At 37.7% G+C, this 18,252-nt stretch overlaps 1 protein-coding gene across 3 annotated transcripts in view; it reads right to left on the bottom strand.

The window, feature by feature from the left end:
• IL17REL (interleukin 17 receptor E like) overlaps nucleotides 1-18,252 on the bottom strand; it is a 50,248-nt gene that overhangs the window by 12,732 nt on the left and 19,264 nt on the right. For all 3 annotated transcript variants that reach the window (XM_068164307.1, XM_068164290.1, XM_068164297.1), the window contains exons 3-10: nucleotides 13,519-13,668; nucleotides 12,778-12,887; nucleotides 10,899-11,013; nucleotides 9,435-9,479; nucleotides 8,465-8,604; nucleotides 8,229-8,300; nucleotides 5,663-5,717; nucleotides 2,071-2,234 (exon numbers count right to left, since the gene is read on the bottom strand). In XM_068164307.1, coding sequence (XP_068020408.1) covers nucleotides 2,071-2,234; nucleotides 5,663-5,717; nucleotides 8,229-8,300; nucleotides 8,465-8,604; nucleotides 9,435-9,479; nucleotides 10,899-11,013; nucleotides 12,778-12,887; nucleotides 13,519-13,668 — 851 coding nt within the window. The remainder of the gene's footprint in view (nucleotides 1-2,070; nucleotides 2,235-5,662; nucleotides 5,718-8,228; nucleotides 8,301-8,464; nucleotides 8,605-9,434; nucleotides 9,480-10,898; nucleotides 11,014-12,777; nucleotides 12,888-13,518; nucleotides 13,669-18,252) is intronic.

Below are 18,252 nucleotides of genomic sequence, written 5' to 3'. Positions count from 1 at the left end.
CAATTTGCTTTTTTTTTCATCTGTAACTCTTAGTATTTTTTTAATTCACTCAGACACACTAGAGCTAAATTAATTGATTCTGTGGTGGCTTATGTGCAAAATTCTGATTACACAGCTGTTTTGTTTCATTCCCTTATTTACCATTCATCAACAACTCAGCAGAACATTTAAACATGTTATTCCTCCTTCAGTGCATAAATTTTCCAATTTTGCATATTTCTATTCCAGAAAAGATTTAAACATAGACTGAATTTTAGGTATACACATAATCACTATGAAATGCTGCTTTCTTGATTAACAAATGTTTACCCACAAAGGGCTTCACGATAAAAAGCTTTGTCTTATATAAACAATTACTACCCATGTAAGTCATGGATGCTACACACAACAAACAGTATCATGACCCAAGTAATACCTCTTTCCTACAACATTTTGAGAAGAACATAATGGTTGTCCTTGGGTATCTCTACAATTGGGTCACAAAATGTAATTCTGTATGAATCTGTGTGAGTCTCAGATATGGAGACAGCATTGTCATCAACAGAAAAAGCCCCACCCTAACTAGAGAGAAGAATTATGTAGCTTTAGGGCATAAATCGGTACATGTGCATGGTACCAGAGAGCATCATATTGTGTAGAAGCTGGTACTATGTGAGGAATCTCCAGTAGTCTCCAGCACACTAGAGAGATCTTCTTAAGGATTACAGCACAATCTTTTAGGATGAATTAGGGGAAAAAAGGAAAAATTCACTCTGTCCATGAATATTAATAAATACAGGAAAATATTTGTCATCTGTAATAAACTTATCTTGGATTGTGTTGTTGGATTGTGTAATAGATATGACCATTAGCAGCAAAACCTTATTTTAGGCTTCCTTTTATTTTTTCCCTTTTTTTTTTAATCTCTTTTCCTGTTTAATTTTTTTTCTTTTCTGTAAGCAATGAGTTGTGCTTGTTGTCAGCAGATGAGGAATTCCACAGGGACCAGTCACATGAATAAAATTAAATATTTTTGCTTTTGCAAGATCAAATCTTTGTTAAAACCCATAAAATGTTGAATCTAAACAATCACTAAACACTTGGCCAGGACTTCCTAATCAAAAAAGCATTCAGCAGGCATTAGTCAGCATCATCCCCATCCCCCGTAAAACATGTTATCAGAATAACACTCATAGAGTTTCAAAAATTAAGAATTAGTATTTTAACTTGTTTTTCCTGGTTTTACCTCATTTACTGGAAAATGAGCCTGAATCCTACTTTTCAAGATGAAAGCCTATCTCATAAATCCAGTGCACTTAGTATCATGAGACTTCAGATTGAAATATTAAACATATCTAGCTACATGCAATGAAAACTTTCAACTTTGGAACATAAGTGCCGAAAGAACTGAGGAGCCCAATTATTTCAACATCAACAATTTCAAGATATTGAACTAGTTTGTGGGAGGGACTTCAAAGAGATCTGAATAGAGTACAAAACAATCATGACCTACCAAGGTATTGTTATCTCTCCAGCCAGATTTAAACACATCTCACTTACATTTCAGGTGTCTAAATGTTGAATAGCCAAATATGATCTAATCACATTAGGTTCTTGTCATACTCAGCAAAAGGAAGTTATGTTCACAGAGAAATCCTTCTTATACACCTTTCATCTGATGAGAAGAGTTGTCCTCTCTAAATGTCTGTTTCGCTTACTTACTTTAAAGGGAATCTTGAGATGAACAGCACAGGTTTGAACACCTACCTTTTGGACAGTAAAGTCAAGTCAAATTAATCACACTTCTACTATAGATGAAAAACAGACCTTATTTACACCAAAGAATTTAGCAAAAATTACTAGCTTCACAGTCATCTCTACTTTTTATTTCTTAATAGTGAGTCAGTTAATATGAGGTCTTTGAATAAATCATGTGGTTACTGTACAAGAACAGATCATGCTCATGAATAGTTTTAAGTATCAAATAAGAGAGGAACTGGCAACTACTCTCATGCCAAAGTCTAGCTTTTCACATTACGTTTTTGATCATGGACTTCAGTCTGAGTTAGAATAAATCTGCATAGCTCTTACTTTCTCAGGAGAACGTTTGGAAGTGTTTTGTATATCTTCACAGTGGTTGTTAGACTTCATTAATCTGCACAGGTTAACCACAACAAGCACAGGACAGGCTGGCTCCCAAGCTAGGGTTTGTGTCAATGGGTTGTAAACAATATTATCCCACAGCATCTTCGTATCTGTGCATAAAGAGTGGAAACATTATTCAGGATGTCACCAAATGAATCAAAATACTCCATAAACCTGGCACCTATGCAAGTGCTAAAACCAAAAGCATTGCTTTTCCATTTTCTTTTCATTTCTGTCAATCAGAAACAAAGTGTTTCACATTTTAACAGTGTCATACTTAAATTCACCCCAGCCTGAGACCTCTTACCAATTTCTCACTACATGATGGATAGCCACCACCAGGGAATGACTCCTCTTTCACTCTCACATAGGCTGCAGTGGAAGTGCATTAATCGCAGAAGCAGTGTAAAACAAGAAAACTCCTAATCAAGGACCTTCATTTAGCTGTGTATGGTGAAATTGAATGAATCCATACTTTACTGACTGGAGACTCAGACTCTGTGTGTCTTGTGTAGCGCTTACATGCACACAACATACAAGTAAGAGATAAAGTCAAGCCTTCAAGCTGAACATCGAGAATTTCAATAATAAAGCTGTACAAGTTGTTCATAATATATTTTCTAAAGCATTTATATAAGTCTTTCTATGTGTACTGGGCACACTGTAATTTCAGAAGTAGTCAGTTTATACTGAGGAATATCTTAAACAGAGATTATTATAAAATAAAATCTGTTGTATTTATTTGATTGGTCAAATTAGTCAATGTGTATTGACTTTCTTTTCAGTTTAGCTACATGCGGATGAAAGAATTTTCATCACGAAACTCAAACTGATATTTCAGTTCAAAGAATCACCAAAAAAACCCATAGAATGGTAGGGGTTGGAAGGTACTTCCAGAGGGCTATCTAGTCCAACCCCTGACCAAAATAGCTTCGCGTAGATCAGGTTGCACATGAACACACCCAGGCAGGTTTTTATTATACTTAATGGAGCCATTTGGAAAGATTTGCCTTTTCCTTTTAAACGTTTGAAGCAGGAGAAAAATCCATTTCTGCAAATATTTGTGAAGCAAAACTTGAATTTGTAGCTAGTTGGACGATTAACAAGTGAACAGAAAATGAAAATGTAGCAAAGTAAAGCACAGTCTACATCAGAGTGGAAATACTATGTGTCCAAATTATAGAATCACAGAATCATTTCAGTTGGAAAAGACCTTCGAGATCATTGAGTCATTTGAGATCATTGAGCTAATGTTTAGAGATTTATTAACCTGGCTGCAAAGTCCTGGGTCTCAACAGTTCCTACTGTTTTCATAACTACATTTTGCATGTGATAAGAGTGTAAAATAACATAGATATAGTGTAAGTATAACACTAATCTTTAAGAAAATTGCACTACAATTAAGATTTTTCACATTTGTTTCAGGTTCTGTTCACTGACAGGATAGATGATAGAGACAGATAGAGATAGAGATGATAGAGATAGAGATAGAGATAGAGATAGAGATAGAGATAGAGATAGAGATAGAGATAGAGATAGAGATAGAGATAGAGATAGAGAAAGAGATAGATGGTATAGATTATATAGATGATATAGATGATACAGATATCTAGTGAGATAGAGATACACCAGCAAACAGAGATGTCAGTTACAAAATAGAAATACCTAAAAAGAAAATAGTGTGGCTCAAAAGATGGAATTCCTTATATACTTAAATAGCTGGGTGCTAGAGACTGAAAAAATTTGTTTGAGATTTCTGCAAGGAGAGTAGTTGAGTAAATGAAAGGTACAGCTGTAAAACAGTATTTCTCACACTCACTTAGCAGAGCTGTAAGTTTTCAAATATTCTCCATTGGAACTTCCTTTGTGGACAGAAATAAGGATCTAGAGCTTCAGTGTGCCAAAACTTGTGCTCCCTGTCCTCTGACAATACAAAGCTTTGTAATCTATGCTTCAGCTATCCCCATAGCCCTGATTCAATGGCATCAGAGAGGACAACGACCACAGTAGGAAGGGATGAAGGAGTACGCACAGTACAAAAGGAAGGAATCATGGGATTCACAAGCCAAATGTATCAGCCTTGCAAGAATGTGAAAGAATTGTAGTGAATATCTATGCTAATTAATGGAGCTTGGATCACAGAATTATGAGGTCTGAAAAAGATATGTGAAGATCATCTAGCCCTGCCAAAACAGGTTCAGCTAGAACGGGTTCACCTAGAGCAGGTTGCACAGGACAGCATTCAGGTGAGTTTTTAATTACTTCAGAGACAGACCACCTCTCTGGGCAGCCTGTTCCAGTGCACTACTGACCTCATAAAAAAAGAAGTTCCTCCTCATGTTTAGATGGAACTTCCTATGTTCAAGTTTGTGCCTGTTACCTTTTGTCTTGTCACTGGGCTCTGAAAAAAGACTGACACCCATCCTTTGATTATTTAAAACTATTTATAAGATTCCCACCTCAGTCTTCTCTATTCTAAACCCCCCCCAAGTCCCTCAGCCTTTCTTCACAAGACAGTTGTTCTAGTCTCCTAATCATCTTTGTAGCTTTCTGCCAGACCTTCTCAAGCAGTTCACTGTCCTTCTTGAGCTAGGGAGCCCAGAACTGGACACAGTACTCCAGATAAGGCCACACCAAGGCATAGTAGAGGGGAGGAAAACCTCCCTCAATCTGCTTACCACTCTCTTCTTGATGCACCCCAGGATGCCATTGGCCTTCTTGGTCACAAGGGCACATGGCTGTCCCATGGGCAACTTATTGTCCACCAGGACTCCCAGGTCTTTTTCCACAGAGCTCATTTCCAGCAGGTCAGTTTCTAACCTGTACTGATACATGGGGTTATTCCCCCCTAGGTACAGTACCCTACACCTGCCCTTGTTGAATTTCGTAAGGATGCACTGTTGTGACTTGGTGGTTCTCTCTCACTTTGTGCTTTTACATCAAATACTAAAATCCTTAAATGAGATTCTTAGCATAGCCTGGGGAAAAAAGTTGTGCTACATTTTTTAATATCCGCCTAGTAAAGATTTCACCCCATGCCTACATAAAACGACAACTCCTTTTTCAGCTGCCATCTCAGAACAAACTCTGATGCTGCTGGAACATTTTCTGTGAATAATTTCCCATTAAGTATGGGTACTCCCATACGAAGTTAACTGTCTTCATTTTCAATTCTCCGTTCCCTCCTTTAAATTGAGTATCAGACACCTTCGTCAAATCTCTCCTTGAAGCCCCCTCCTCACATCAGTATTTCAAAGCTGATCTCAGTGGCTTTTCTTCCTTCTGGCCAGTTTGTGTGTCTCTTATGAAAATGTGGGAAATTACTAGAAAATCATGTAGTGTTTATAGTGGCATAATGCTGGTGAACTATTTGGTCTGAAAGTAAATTATTTTGCCTGCCCACAGTATAACAAACCAATATGAAGTATCCTTGAACTTTCATAATGTATGGTTTTGACCTTAGGTGAATTTCAAATCATGACATACTACTGGAGCTGTGGAAAATCACTCAGATAAAGAGTAATCACACAATACTTGCCATTTTTAAAGGGGCAAAGTTGTGTCCTCCTTGCATCTGGAATTGCCAGCCAACCCTACAACCCAAAAGTGGCCATTAGTTACAGATTCTCAGATACACCGGCTTTCAACATTTCAGACATAATGTGACAGAAAACTTTCCAGGGAAAAAAATTGCTATGTTTATTAGAAAGCTTTGGAAATACTTTTTTTTTAAGGATATTTTGCATTAGATATCTAATTTATTGTTCATCATGAGGGAGATTGGATCTGACAAACTAAGGTAATCCCTTCTGGCTCTATATTCCAACTATTTCTGATTCATATATTTAGCCTGATTTAATTTGGAAAGACTTCCAGATTTATTTTAATTAAGTTTCTTACAGTGTCAGTACTTTAAAGGGGTATCAAAAGACACTCAGGAATCATATCAGATCTCCTGGTCTTTGTTATGATAAAAGATATATCCTTAAAGTTTGAGGAATAACTCAACCCAATGTGCAAATATATGTGCATGGCTGGTATAATAACCTGTTTAGATTCAGGGGTAAATCTTTCTATAATTTACAGTTGTCATCTGTTTGCTCAGCAGATCCCTTGATGTGGAAGAGACCATGTGGTACAGACTGTATATTAAGGTACGTGCTTTTAGGTGTCTACACACTATTACAGTAGCCATATTAAGATTTTAGCCAATGCAGTCAATGGAGGCCACAGTGCCATCCAGCATTTCCAAAAATAGCCATCTGTATTTGGTCAGTTGAGCAACTAACTGTATTGTCTAGATCTCCATTGACTATATGTGTTTGGACACTCAATTCAAATCACAGAATCACAGAAACATTCAGGTTGGAAAGACCATCAGGATCACCAAGTCCAACCAGTAACCCTACTCTACAAAGTTCACCCTAAACCGTATCCCCAAGCATCACATCCAAATGACCCTTAAACACATCCAGGGTTGGTGTTTCAACCTCCTCCCTGGGCAGCACATTCCAATGCCTGACCACTCTTTCTGTGAATTTTTTTTTTCCTAATGTCCAGTCTAAACCTACCCAGCCATAGCTTGAGGCCATTCCCTCTTGTTCTATCACTAATTACCTGTCAGAAGAGACCAGCACAAGCCTCTCCACAATGTCCTTTCAGGTAGTTGTAGACAGCAATGAGGTCTCCCCTCAGCCTCCTCTTTTCCAAACTAAACAGCCCCAGCTCCCTCAGTGGCTCCTCATAAGATTTATTCTTCACGTAGGTATCTACATCTGGACATCTAAACTAAGGCATCTTAGACCCCAAGGTAAATCTTGCTCCAAAATTCACTGAGAAACAGGGTCACATATTATCTCTACACCATGCCAAGATAATTTTTAATTGGTTTGGTGACTTTCTATTCCTTTATAATGAAAGATATTTCAAAATCTCACTTCACATATTATCAGAAAAAAAAAATAATCTGTAGCTATACTGAATATAGTAATGGACCTAACTTTATACCCCTCCATTCTTGTGGCCAGAATGACTTTAGCTTAAAAAAAACTGTCTTTTTTCCTTGTAAGTGACCCTTCTGATGTGTATTTAGACAACAAACATATTTCTATTTGCATGTGTTTTACCAGGCTAATGCAGACAAGTTCTTTGAATCCCCTTTATAAGACAGTCTCTCCATTCCACAACCATTCTAGATATTTTATGTACACCTTCCATTTTAGTTAATCTTTCTTGAAATGGGTGCAGGAATTACCTACAGTATTTGAAAGAAAGTCTTGCCTATCTTCGCAGTTAGTTTAAAATAGTCTAACCTACTGTATCTTTGTTCATATTTACATCATGTAATCCTGTTATTTTAATCGCCCTGTGATGAACTATTACACCCAGAGCCCTTTTCCTTCATTGTTATCTCTAAATGAGAACTCTCATCTTACAGAAAATCCTCTTTTTATTAGAACAAGTGCATGAATGTGCATTTCATCCTCCTTTGGCAGTTTCCCATATGAAGATCTCAACTATATTGACTCTCTTCAAATTTGATTACATCTCTTAACTGTATTATCAGTAAATCTCATTAACACATTCCCATCTTTTGTGCCAATGTCACTGATGAAAACATTTATAAAAGAACTGCTCTAAGTGTAGTCCTTAAATAACCTTCTTACAAGCACAGCCCCATTCAACAGGACTATTGAAATTAGCCCTCCGACTTGGTATTATCTACCATGCAAATCTTCTTCCTGTCTCCAGCTTCCTCAATTCCTCTTTTAGTTTCTCATGCATTACTGTATCAAACGCTATGATGAAATTTCAGTTAGATTAAATGTTGCCTTTTCATTGTTTATAAAGAATCAAATTAATCTTACACAATACTTTCCATAAATGAATGTAAATTGTATCACATTTTCTCCTTATCTCCATGTTTTAATTGGTGTTTCCTAAAAGAAATCTCTTCCGTATTTGCATAATCATAAGGTCAGAGAAGTCTTAGTAAAAATCTTAGGTTTGGAGCCTTTTTCTTAGCACAAATACTAGACAATATTATTTTATTTTAGTATTATTTTAAATGGAAACAAGTAGACACCAATTCCAGACTGTATTACCTCAATGCAAAGACAAGGAAGTAGCTGAGAATATTTCAAAGAAACTGATTTTAAAGATTCTTTCCCTTTTATCTGAAATGAAAGAGACAGTCATTAATCCAGGACAATAAATTACATTAATAAAGCTAAATAAAGATATAGAAGGGCATTTCCTATGACTATAATCTCGATTAATATTTCTACCTACAAGTCATATCCCCCACCAGTTCAACAAACTGCTTTGAGCTTTAACTCACCACAGAAAACGCCCCTGCATCTTCACAGGTAAACCACTTGTGGCACAGGCGAACGTAATAATCTTGATCTCGAAGAGAGCTGGACACATTCACCAATATAATTTTCCTTGCCCTATCTACATTAAATTCAAACTTTCCAGCTGAAAAAGAAAATTCAAGCATGAAATTATCATGTTTGTTTGTTACTTCATTATTTCTGATTTTGTTATTTCTTTATGAAAGGGACAAAATATAGTTCATAAATTGATGCAGATTAAATTTTACTTTTGGGGGTTGTTTTCGGCGGGGGTTGGTTGTGGGTTTTTTTGGATGGTTGGTTTTGGTTTGGTTTACTTTACTTTGGTTGTTTATTATCCTGGTATTTCTACAAGGATTCTTATTTTTATGAGATAAGACAGTTTTCATGAGAAGAAATGTTAATATTATTCAGTTTTTAAATTAGCACTGGCAGTGCTAAATTAAGAGGGCGGGACACCTACAGATTGTACCTCAACCTTATAACTTGAAATATTACATATGTTCATGTAAAAATACTAGAAATACACAGTAACATTACAACATGAACTAACTATCCCAAGGTTCCAATTTCATTACACAGAAAATATATGCAACTATGTTAGAGAAATACTATAGGTGGATGGGTAGTATTGAGGGGTTTTATTCATGGGTATACCAAAACTTGGACAGAAGTTTGGCAAATTAATATCAATGTATTTGTGAGATCTGCCTTAGAGAAAAAAAATAATAAATACAGCCATCCAAGTGCATAAAAAGGGCACAAATCTACTTCCAAAAGTATTAAGTAATATTAAACAGGTCATCAATAGGTTTATCTGTTATCCAGCATTTCCAGGTCAGTATATATTTTCCAGGATATTATCTATCAACTACATGGTAATTAGAATTAGAAATACTGCATTGGTCACCAGAAATATCTCACAGCTTTAAGTTTTATAGAAGATCAGCTCACCCAAACAAGCTGGAATATATTTTCCCACATCACTGTTCCTGCAATCTGCAAAATAGAAGCCAGAGTTTTCTTCACTGCTGCTTTATTTATACAACTGTGTAGATAAGCTGCCAAATTATCCGATAGCTTCCCAACGGGCAACCTATCTCTTATACCCCTCTTGAAAGGCAGATTTACATCCACTTGTAGAGAAAAAGCAAAAAAAAAAAAGTACACTAACCACACACAGAGAAGATATCATGACTTGCCTTAAGAGAGCTATCTCACCAGTGTGGATTTTCTACTGGAAAACCTCAGCAGTGGTTTAAGGTGGCAATCTAGGATATAACACTGCACTTCATTACCTAGTACCTAACAGTATCTTAAGTAATAATAATAGTAGCAATAACTGCAGTTATCCTTTCCTTGAAAGCTACTGCTGTTGTTTTCCAGGCTTATTCCTCTGGTATAAGTAATTGTATTTTTGCTATTCTGACTCTACTGTAGGCTTACAAAAAAATACACCCTCCCAATTTAGCTCCCTGGGAGCTTACCAGAAGTAGACCCTAGGTGACATTTTCAGAACATCTGAAATCTGCGTCCCCAAAACTTAAATCTTGATTTAAGCACACTAAATCAGCTTATAATGTGCTGCCTAGTGTTTTCTCTTCTGCATGCTTAAGCCAACATTAGAGCAGCATTCTGCTCTCATTTCCCCACACAGTTCTTTTCCTCAGACAAATATTTAATATTTTCATTTGTTTATTCACCCTTGTAAAGTGCCTTCAGTCCGGCCTTTATAAAACCTTATTTTCCCTCCTCTTTATTCACAAAGAATATATCTACTTCAATGGTGAATCAAGATTTATAAAGAAAACAAAAAGATTTTTAAATACCAGAAGGCTTTACTGCTATGTAAGCATGAAACAGCCACACTGTGTCCAATACTGTGTGCAAGGCATTATCCTGCACCAAGCAAGGGCAAGAGCCCACAGGCTCCGGAGGAGGGAAGGTAGGACAGTGAAAACAGGCAATAGAACAGTTATCTAATGAAAGTAAGGAGAAATTTCTTCACAGTTTCTTATTAAACTTTCCTTAATCTCTGAAACTACCTGGCCTAACTATGAGGAGAAGCAGAGGCTCTGTCTTATGCATACAGAGCATGCAGGACTGAACCTGCAGGCACAGAAAAGCACATGCCCATCACAAGAAGGCAAATTAGGACAACCATAAAGTGTAGTTCAGTTTCCCATGTACTTTTTGAGTCTGGTCTCTTGTTTCATTTTGGGGGTTTGATGTTTTTATTATAGCAACTCAGACATTTATATGCACAAAACAAAATATCAAAATGTAGAATAAGTACCATCAATCAGATCATTGTATCCCAGGTCATGATTTAGCTTTGTATTTTTAGGTTTGATTTGAGTATTTTTCCCTTTACAATGATATTTCTTGAAAAACATCTGGCTTAACATGTTTCCCTACCTTCAACATAGTATTCCTGTCTCAGCTTGACTTCACAGTAGTTTGGTACTGTTTTCATGGTCACATAGATGTGTTGTGCTACATTGACTTCAAAGCAATTGGTTTGAATCTGTACCTGTTTAAAACATTAATAACATCAATTTTGTGTGTAACTTCCAGGCTTTTTACAAGCACAAACATTATAAGAATAGGGAACAAAATAGTTGTTTACACATCTAGTGGCAACTTCAGCAAATTTATTCACTCCAGAGTCAGTTTGTGAGACAAAAAGTAATTTAGGAAACAAAAACTGAGGTCCAGTTATAGCAAGTCATTCTCTCACTGATAGCAGTAACTATCAAATTCCATACATGCTTTGATGTTGGGTATTTTCCTGTTTGGTATAAGGTATTTGGAGAGTAAATGATGTTTTATGTCACCATGCTAGTCACTGAACTGAAACTGAGAAAATTTCAGCACATGAAATGTGCTCTTGTGGCGAAGAATGCAAATACTGTTCTGGAGTGTATTAGAAGGGGTGTGGTTAGGAGGTCAAGAGAGGTTCTCCTCCCTCTCTACTCTGTCCTGGTGAGGCTGCATCTGGAATACTGTGTCCAGTTCTGGGCCCCTAAGTTCAAGAAGGACAGGGAACTGCTTGAAAGAATCCAGTGCAGAGCCACAAAAATTATTAAAGGAGTGGAACATCTCCCTTAGGGGGAGAGACTGAGGGAGCTGGGGCTCCTTAGCTTGGAGAAGACTGAGGGGTAACCTCATTAATGTATAAATATGTAAAGGGTGAGTGCCAAGAGGATGGAGTCAGGATCTTTTCAGTGATGCCCAATGACAGGACAAGGGGCAATGGGTGGAAACTGAGGCATAGAAAGTTCCACGTAAACACGAGGAAAATTTTTTTCACTGTGAAGGTGACAGAAACTGGAACAGGCTGCCCAGGGGGGTTGTGGAATGTCCCTCTCTGGAGATATTCAAAACCCGCCTGGATGCATTCCAGTGTGATCTGGTATAGGTGATCCTGCCCTGGTAGGGGGGTTGGACTGGATGATCTTTGAAGGTTCCTTCCAGCCCCTAACATTCTGTGATTCTGTGATGTATGTTGACTCTTGCCTATAAACTGACTTTACTCTAAAAGCTACCAATTGTTCATTGCTGGCCTCTGGGAGCATTTGATCAAGTGATACAGAGCATAAACTGCAATTGCAGTTTGGGAGAACTTTGTTTCACATGTGCAATCAATATAACATTTACACAGCGCATGAAGTAACACATTTTGTATGGGATTAATAACTGCTATCCACCAGTAATTGGAACTTAAAACTGCTGATCAAGGATGGTGTTTGGGGTTTTTCCCACTGCTTGCAAATTTCAATACAAATACTCCTGAGTTTAGTTTAGTAAAAAACTGTGCTCTGCTGTTGCAATAATTAACATGAGTTTAGGGCAGACATACACAAGTGCTCAGGCATTTAGCTGTCTTCTAGATGCATACATTCTATAGACATGGTTATACTTATATAAATCATACATATGCACTTAAAAGTCTTGTGTCATTGTGATTCCTAGAAATCTGAGTTATAAAAGCTTCTCAACAATTTAGTGGGCACAAAAAGAAAGTTTGTGAGATTTATATGAAATGTAGGCTTTGCAGAGACATCTTAGTTTGCAAAAACATAAGTGAAAGAAGTACAAAACTGGTGGAGAATTGAATTTAAAGGTTAAAATCATACATTTTGTTATGGAGCTTCATTTAACAATGCCGAAGCATATATTTCATTGCAGTTTTCCACAAAGCCAATAAAAGAAGAAAATAAGAGAGACACAAAGTATGTTGTTTTCCAAAGGCTGATCACATTTAAATGAAAAACAACCCAAAAGAGGAACCTACCTTCTTTCCATTAAGCATCTTGCTTTTTTTCCCAGCAAATCTCACATTTATGCACTGAGATTGCTGTGTGTCCAGTGAAAGAGTGCATATTTCCAGCCCACGGATATTCTCTGAAATGAGTTAGGAATAGATTTCAAAAATCTGATTTAATCATCTTTAAGAAAAACAAAATAAAAATTAAAATATACCTTATCATACATTTTTCTTATAAGTGGAAGGCATAGGTATTTTATCTCTGGGGCTTTATGTAGAACACACATCAGGAAATATCTAAATGGTAACATACTAAGCACCTGAATGGCAGGGTATTAATAATCATAGACTATGCCCAGAAAGTTTGAATACTTTAATTTCATTTTAGTGCAGAATTGTAAGTTCAGGCACATAAACAGTTTCCCTTTCTGCTGAGGCAGTCACTCATGTCTGAGTTACCAGAGCAGACAGAATTAGTATTCGTGTACATGCACACATGTCAGAGCAAGAAAGAAAAGGGCAACAATATGCTTGGGGCACTGGTAGAAAACAAATTAAGAACATTACTTTGGAAGCAAAAATTCAATTGTCTTCAATTATCTCACTTCTCATTCCCTTGAGAAAGGTCACAGATTTATCCTGGTTTGTAGTAAAATAGTTTCATCAAAAAATATCTTTCTGGTATGACTGGACACTAATATTGTGATACAGACCAAAATATAAACTAAAAGTAAACAGAAATTATTCAGTAGCAAATCTGCTTCCTACCATCTAGACTCAGAGTTCCTTTAATGTTTAAATGAAGAGAGCATGGGCTTCCTTGGACACATTTCATCACTGTTGAGATCTTCATACTTTTCAGTATCACGGAAGATAAAGATGCTGGAGCATCATGACAGAAACTGTTAAAAATGCCACCTGCAATTACAAATAGAAAGTCAGTGAACTCTCAGTGTGTACAGGATATCAGGAGAAGAGAATACACCAAGCGTGGAGTTCCAACTCTACCAAAATCAGTAGGAAAGTCACCATTAACTTCAGCAAAGATGATACTTTATATAAGACTTTTGTGTGGTCAACGTAGCTAGCTGGCTTCACTAGCAATGGGGGGAATTGAAAAGAACTACATTACAGTTGGGATTGGATAATAAAAGTCCTAACTTAGGGAAGTGTTAACTCACAAGAGGAAGGAATCGCACTTCTAACAGTCAAGGATGGCAGACACACCTAGACTAACAGTCTAATCCAGTCTGATTAGATCATGGCTACTCTAATAGTTTATTTAATATATATTTTTTTTCAAAACCATTATCTGTATATTGTGAGCACTCTTATGGGCGGTATTTTAATTTCAGGATTGACTGATGGTCTCAACTGCTGTTGAAATATCACTTTCACACAAGAGGGCACTATTGCATTCCTAGTCATGGACAAGTCCCTCACCTATAGGATTTCCTTCAGTTTCATACCAGAACAGCAAAACCAGGGTATTAACCAGGCCTTCTTGAAGGTGTAAATAACAGGCACAGAACAGAGCTACTGTGTCTGGTCTTATTTCCCTATGGAAATTTAGTCATCTCAAAGCCGTAGGATACCAGTTTGAACAGCTGCCAACAGTAGGATAATGTAAAAGAAAAAAAAAAAAAAACCTCTTAAGGCCCCTAATTTCATCAGCCATTTTTCATGGGTTTTTTTACTTGTTAGACTGCTTTGCACCAAAACCAGTTCTTATTTATGTTGGTAAAGTAGATTTAATCCCCAGCACATTCCTTGAGCTTCTCTACCACACATAAACAGGAGTCCTAAAAATTTAAGAGTGCAAGAAATTAGCAGAACAAAAAACCAGGGAACTAGGATCTGTCCGATGCAGCACACTTCATTTTAGCTGTAACTACATCGTTGTAATTTCTTTGAAATATTCCTTATCCTTCTCACTTTGGAACATAGCATGACAGTTAAAAGACACACAAATAAAACAAATTATCTCCCTGTACATTCCCCTGGGGAGAGGCTGGAAGAACAGAGAGACATTTGACTCTTATTAGCCATACTACTTAACATGCCTCTAAAAGGATTTCAACTAATATGGCACAGAGCTGTATGAAACAGCAGTGTGACAATACTGAGCTTACCCTAAAACACACAATTTTAATCATCAGGAAAGTGTGAATCCCTCAATGTCTAACCAAGGATTGTTGTCAATCATGTATGTCCATTGGTTCACATGGAAGACAAATCCACAGTTCTCACAAAAGAAAGGTAGGATATGGAGAAGTAAGGGCAAAGTTCATCCATACTTACCCATCCAATGAAGGAAAAGTGCTCTAAATGTAAAAACCAAATGTGTATTACCTGTACAGGACCTCTTTCTATATGATGAGATCCCCACTTTCATTTCAGCTGCACTTGCAGCTGAAGCCCAGTGTCAAGGATCAGATACTAATACATGCAGGACACTAAGATAGGCTGACATAAATGTGATATCTTGGCTTGAATCTGTCAGACCATAAGGTGCCCTCACACTCAGTATCAGGAGAAATAAGTCCTGCATGGTAAGTATCAAAAGTCAGAAAAAAGGAATGCTTCACACCTGACTCTGCACTCCATGGTCCTACTTTTTTGCCATTAAGCATCTTGAGAGGCAACAGCAACCTACTCAACAGCTAATTGGGAGGTTATTATATTGCAGAATGCTTTCATAATTATTAATAATGTGATAAGCAATTATCAGTTTTAGCCTCTTTGCTCTAAAAAATATTTTCTTAGACCTCAAAGATCATCAAGTCCAACCTGTTACCCAGCACCTCATGACTGCTAAACCATGGCTTCAAGTGCCACATCCAATCACTTTCTGAACACCTCCAGAGACAGTGCTTCCACCACCTCCCTGGGCAGCCCATTCCAATGGCCAACAACTCTCTATGAAGAACTTTCTCATCACTTTGAGCCTAAACTTCCCCTGGAGCAGTTTGAGACTGTGTCCTTTTGTTCTGGTGCTGGTTGTCTGGGAGAAGAGACCAACACCCACCTGGCTACAAACACCCTTCAGGTAGTTGTAGAGAGCAGTAAGGTCTCTCCTGAGCCTCCTCTTCTCCAGTCACAGCTCCCTCAGCCTTTCCTCGTACGGCTTGTGCTCGAGGCTTCTCCCCAGCCTCATTGCCCTTCTCAGGACACGTTCAAGTATCTCAATGTCCTTCTTAAACTGAGGGGCCCAGAACTGGACACAGTACTTAAGGTATGGCCTCACCAGTGCTGAGTACAGGGGCAGAATGACTTCCCTGCTCCTGCTGGCCACACTATTCCTGATGCACGCCAGGATGCCACTGGCCTTCTTGGCCACCTGGGCACACTGTTGGCTCATGTTCAGCCAGCTGTCAATCAGTACCCCCAGGTCCCTTTCTGTTTGGCTGCTCTCCAGCCACTCTGACCCCAGCATTAGTATCTGGCAGATGCAGTTTTAGAGACTACTGTCTGTTCATAAACAGGGACACTGTTCTTGATCACAGTGTCTAGCTTCAAATTGAGAACAAATAAATAATACACTGGATAAAATTAAATTACTCTTCCACTTTGGATATTTTTGCATGATTTTTATGATACATTCTCAGAATTGCACGAGATGCCACAAAACTCATTAATTATAATTTGAGTGGACTGTATCATGCTTGAGACTATTTGTTTTGGTTCACAACAAACATGATACAATGAAGAGCTAACAAAAATAATTCTCATTCTGTAAATCATCATAGTATGAGACTAATTTCTGACTAATTCTTTAGTAAACTTTTACCTAATTATCTTTACCACCCACACCCCTAATTTTCTGTGGAATACAATCTCTCCTTTTCTCACAAGCAGTTTGATCTATATCCCAGAAGACACCTTGCTACACATACCATCTGCTGAGTAAATCATGCCTAAATTTAATGTTTATGAATTATAACTGTAATTAGCCCTGCATGAGAGAGGAATTGTTGCTCTAATCAAAGATTGCTTTATTATGGACACATATAAACCCAGGCATAAAGAAGATAAGGATTATTATTCAACATGTCGGCACTTTCCTTGTAGTTCTGCCATCAGCACAACCACAGGAGATTAGTTTTTAATCTGATGGTGCAGCAATGACCCCAGAGCTGTCACAACAGCAAAACACACGTTATGTACACTTGGGTAACGGGAGCCAGAGCTGAGCAGTGAAGATGCATAGAAATGATTAGATGGATAATTTAAAGCCTTAGGCAAGAAGATTATATTGGAGAACAGGGCTGGGGGAGGCAGAAATTTTGCAGAAAAACTCCATTAATAACAGGTCCAGAATCAACAGAAAATCTTATATGTGGGGGGCTTTGTTTGTTTCTGTACTACACGTAATCTAGAAGTGCAAAAGGCAGAAGGCAGAGCAAATACTGTTGTCAAATACTACTGAGTTGATATTTGAAAAGTCTAGGAAATAAAGCAATCTTTCTGTTGCAGCTAAAATCAACAACTACTGCAAAGGCGCTCTACTACATAGTTAAGGTCCTTTAGGGTAATTTTATCTCAAATAGTAAATAATTTTTAAAATTCCTACAGAAAAGGAAGTATGAAAATGAGTACACACACATTGCTACCAAGTGAATTTGAATGAAGACTGAAAAAATATTTTTTTCATCACTCTTATAAGGCTGAGTCATTCTACATGTCACTTGCACTAAAGATAGTTGATAAGTCTTTTTCAGGCAGCACTGAAAACCTACAACCAACTCTGCTTCACATACATCATCTTGAAAGATAAGGATTACTACTTCAAATTCTTCAGTGTTCAGAGTCCATATTCAGCTAAGAGAAAACCATCTAGTTTAATTTTATGAGCATCATCTAAGCACCTCTGGCTGCCAACAGAGGAGGAGAACCCTTCTTTCCTCTCTCCCAGCACATAAATCACCTTGTCATAAGATAGGTGCAACAAATCACCACCTCATGGCAGAGAGTCTCTACTATCTAGATCTGCACTGTGTAACATCCAGCAAAGATTTTAACTCGTAACCAACAGTATAGCAGGTGCCCTTCCCTTTAGGACCAGAGTTGAAGAGTTTGGTTTTTTCAGCCTGTGCTGCCTGAGGGCACAAATACAAGCTTTAGCTAGGTAGAGCAAAGGTCAATGCCCCCATTTCTTCTATGTTCCACTTAGTTTGTCTAACTAGCAGCTCAGCTGCCTAATGCCAAGAAGATTCATTCCTTGAACTAGCCACCAGTGGTCCACTCTACTGACCAGCAGAAGACTAGAGACTTTTCCATGGGGGCCTTTTAACTGCATCCCTTCCACTGCTATGTTCTTTCTCTCTGCCTCAACATAAAGCCCATGAATGCCATCCTTCCAGAGTAGGAATGGTGATAGCTGAGTCTTGACAGTCCTAGCCAGAGGCCCAGCTCTAAGCACTGCTTGTTTCCACTGTGCCTTTCCTGACCTGCATGCCATGGAATTCACAGACAGGGAGTAGCTGCAATGCTGAGTCACAA

Source organism: Melanerpes formicivorus, unplaced genomic scaffold, assembly GCF_026170545.1.
Source record: "Melanerpes formicivorus ecotype bairdi unplaced genomic scaffold, bMelFor1.0.p_v2 SCAF_3, whole genome shotgun sequence".
In the NCBI taxonomy this organism is placed as follows: domain Eukaryota; kingdom Metazoa; phylum Chordata; class Aves; order Piciformes; family Picidae; genus Melanerpes; species Melanerpes formicivorus.
The sequence above is the reverse complement of the archived record's forward strand: the minus strand, read 5'-3'. Positions and strand labels throughout refer to the sequence as shown.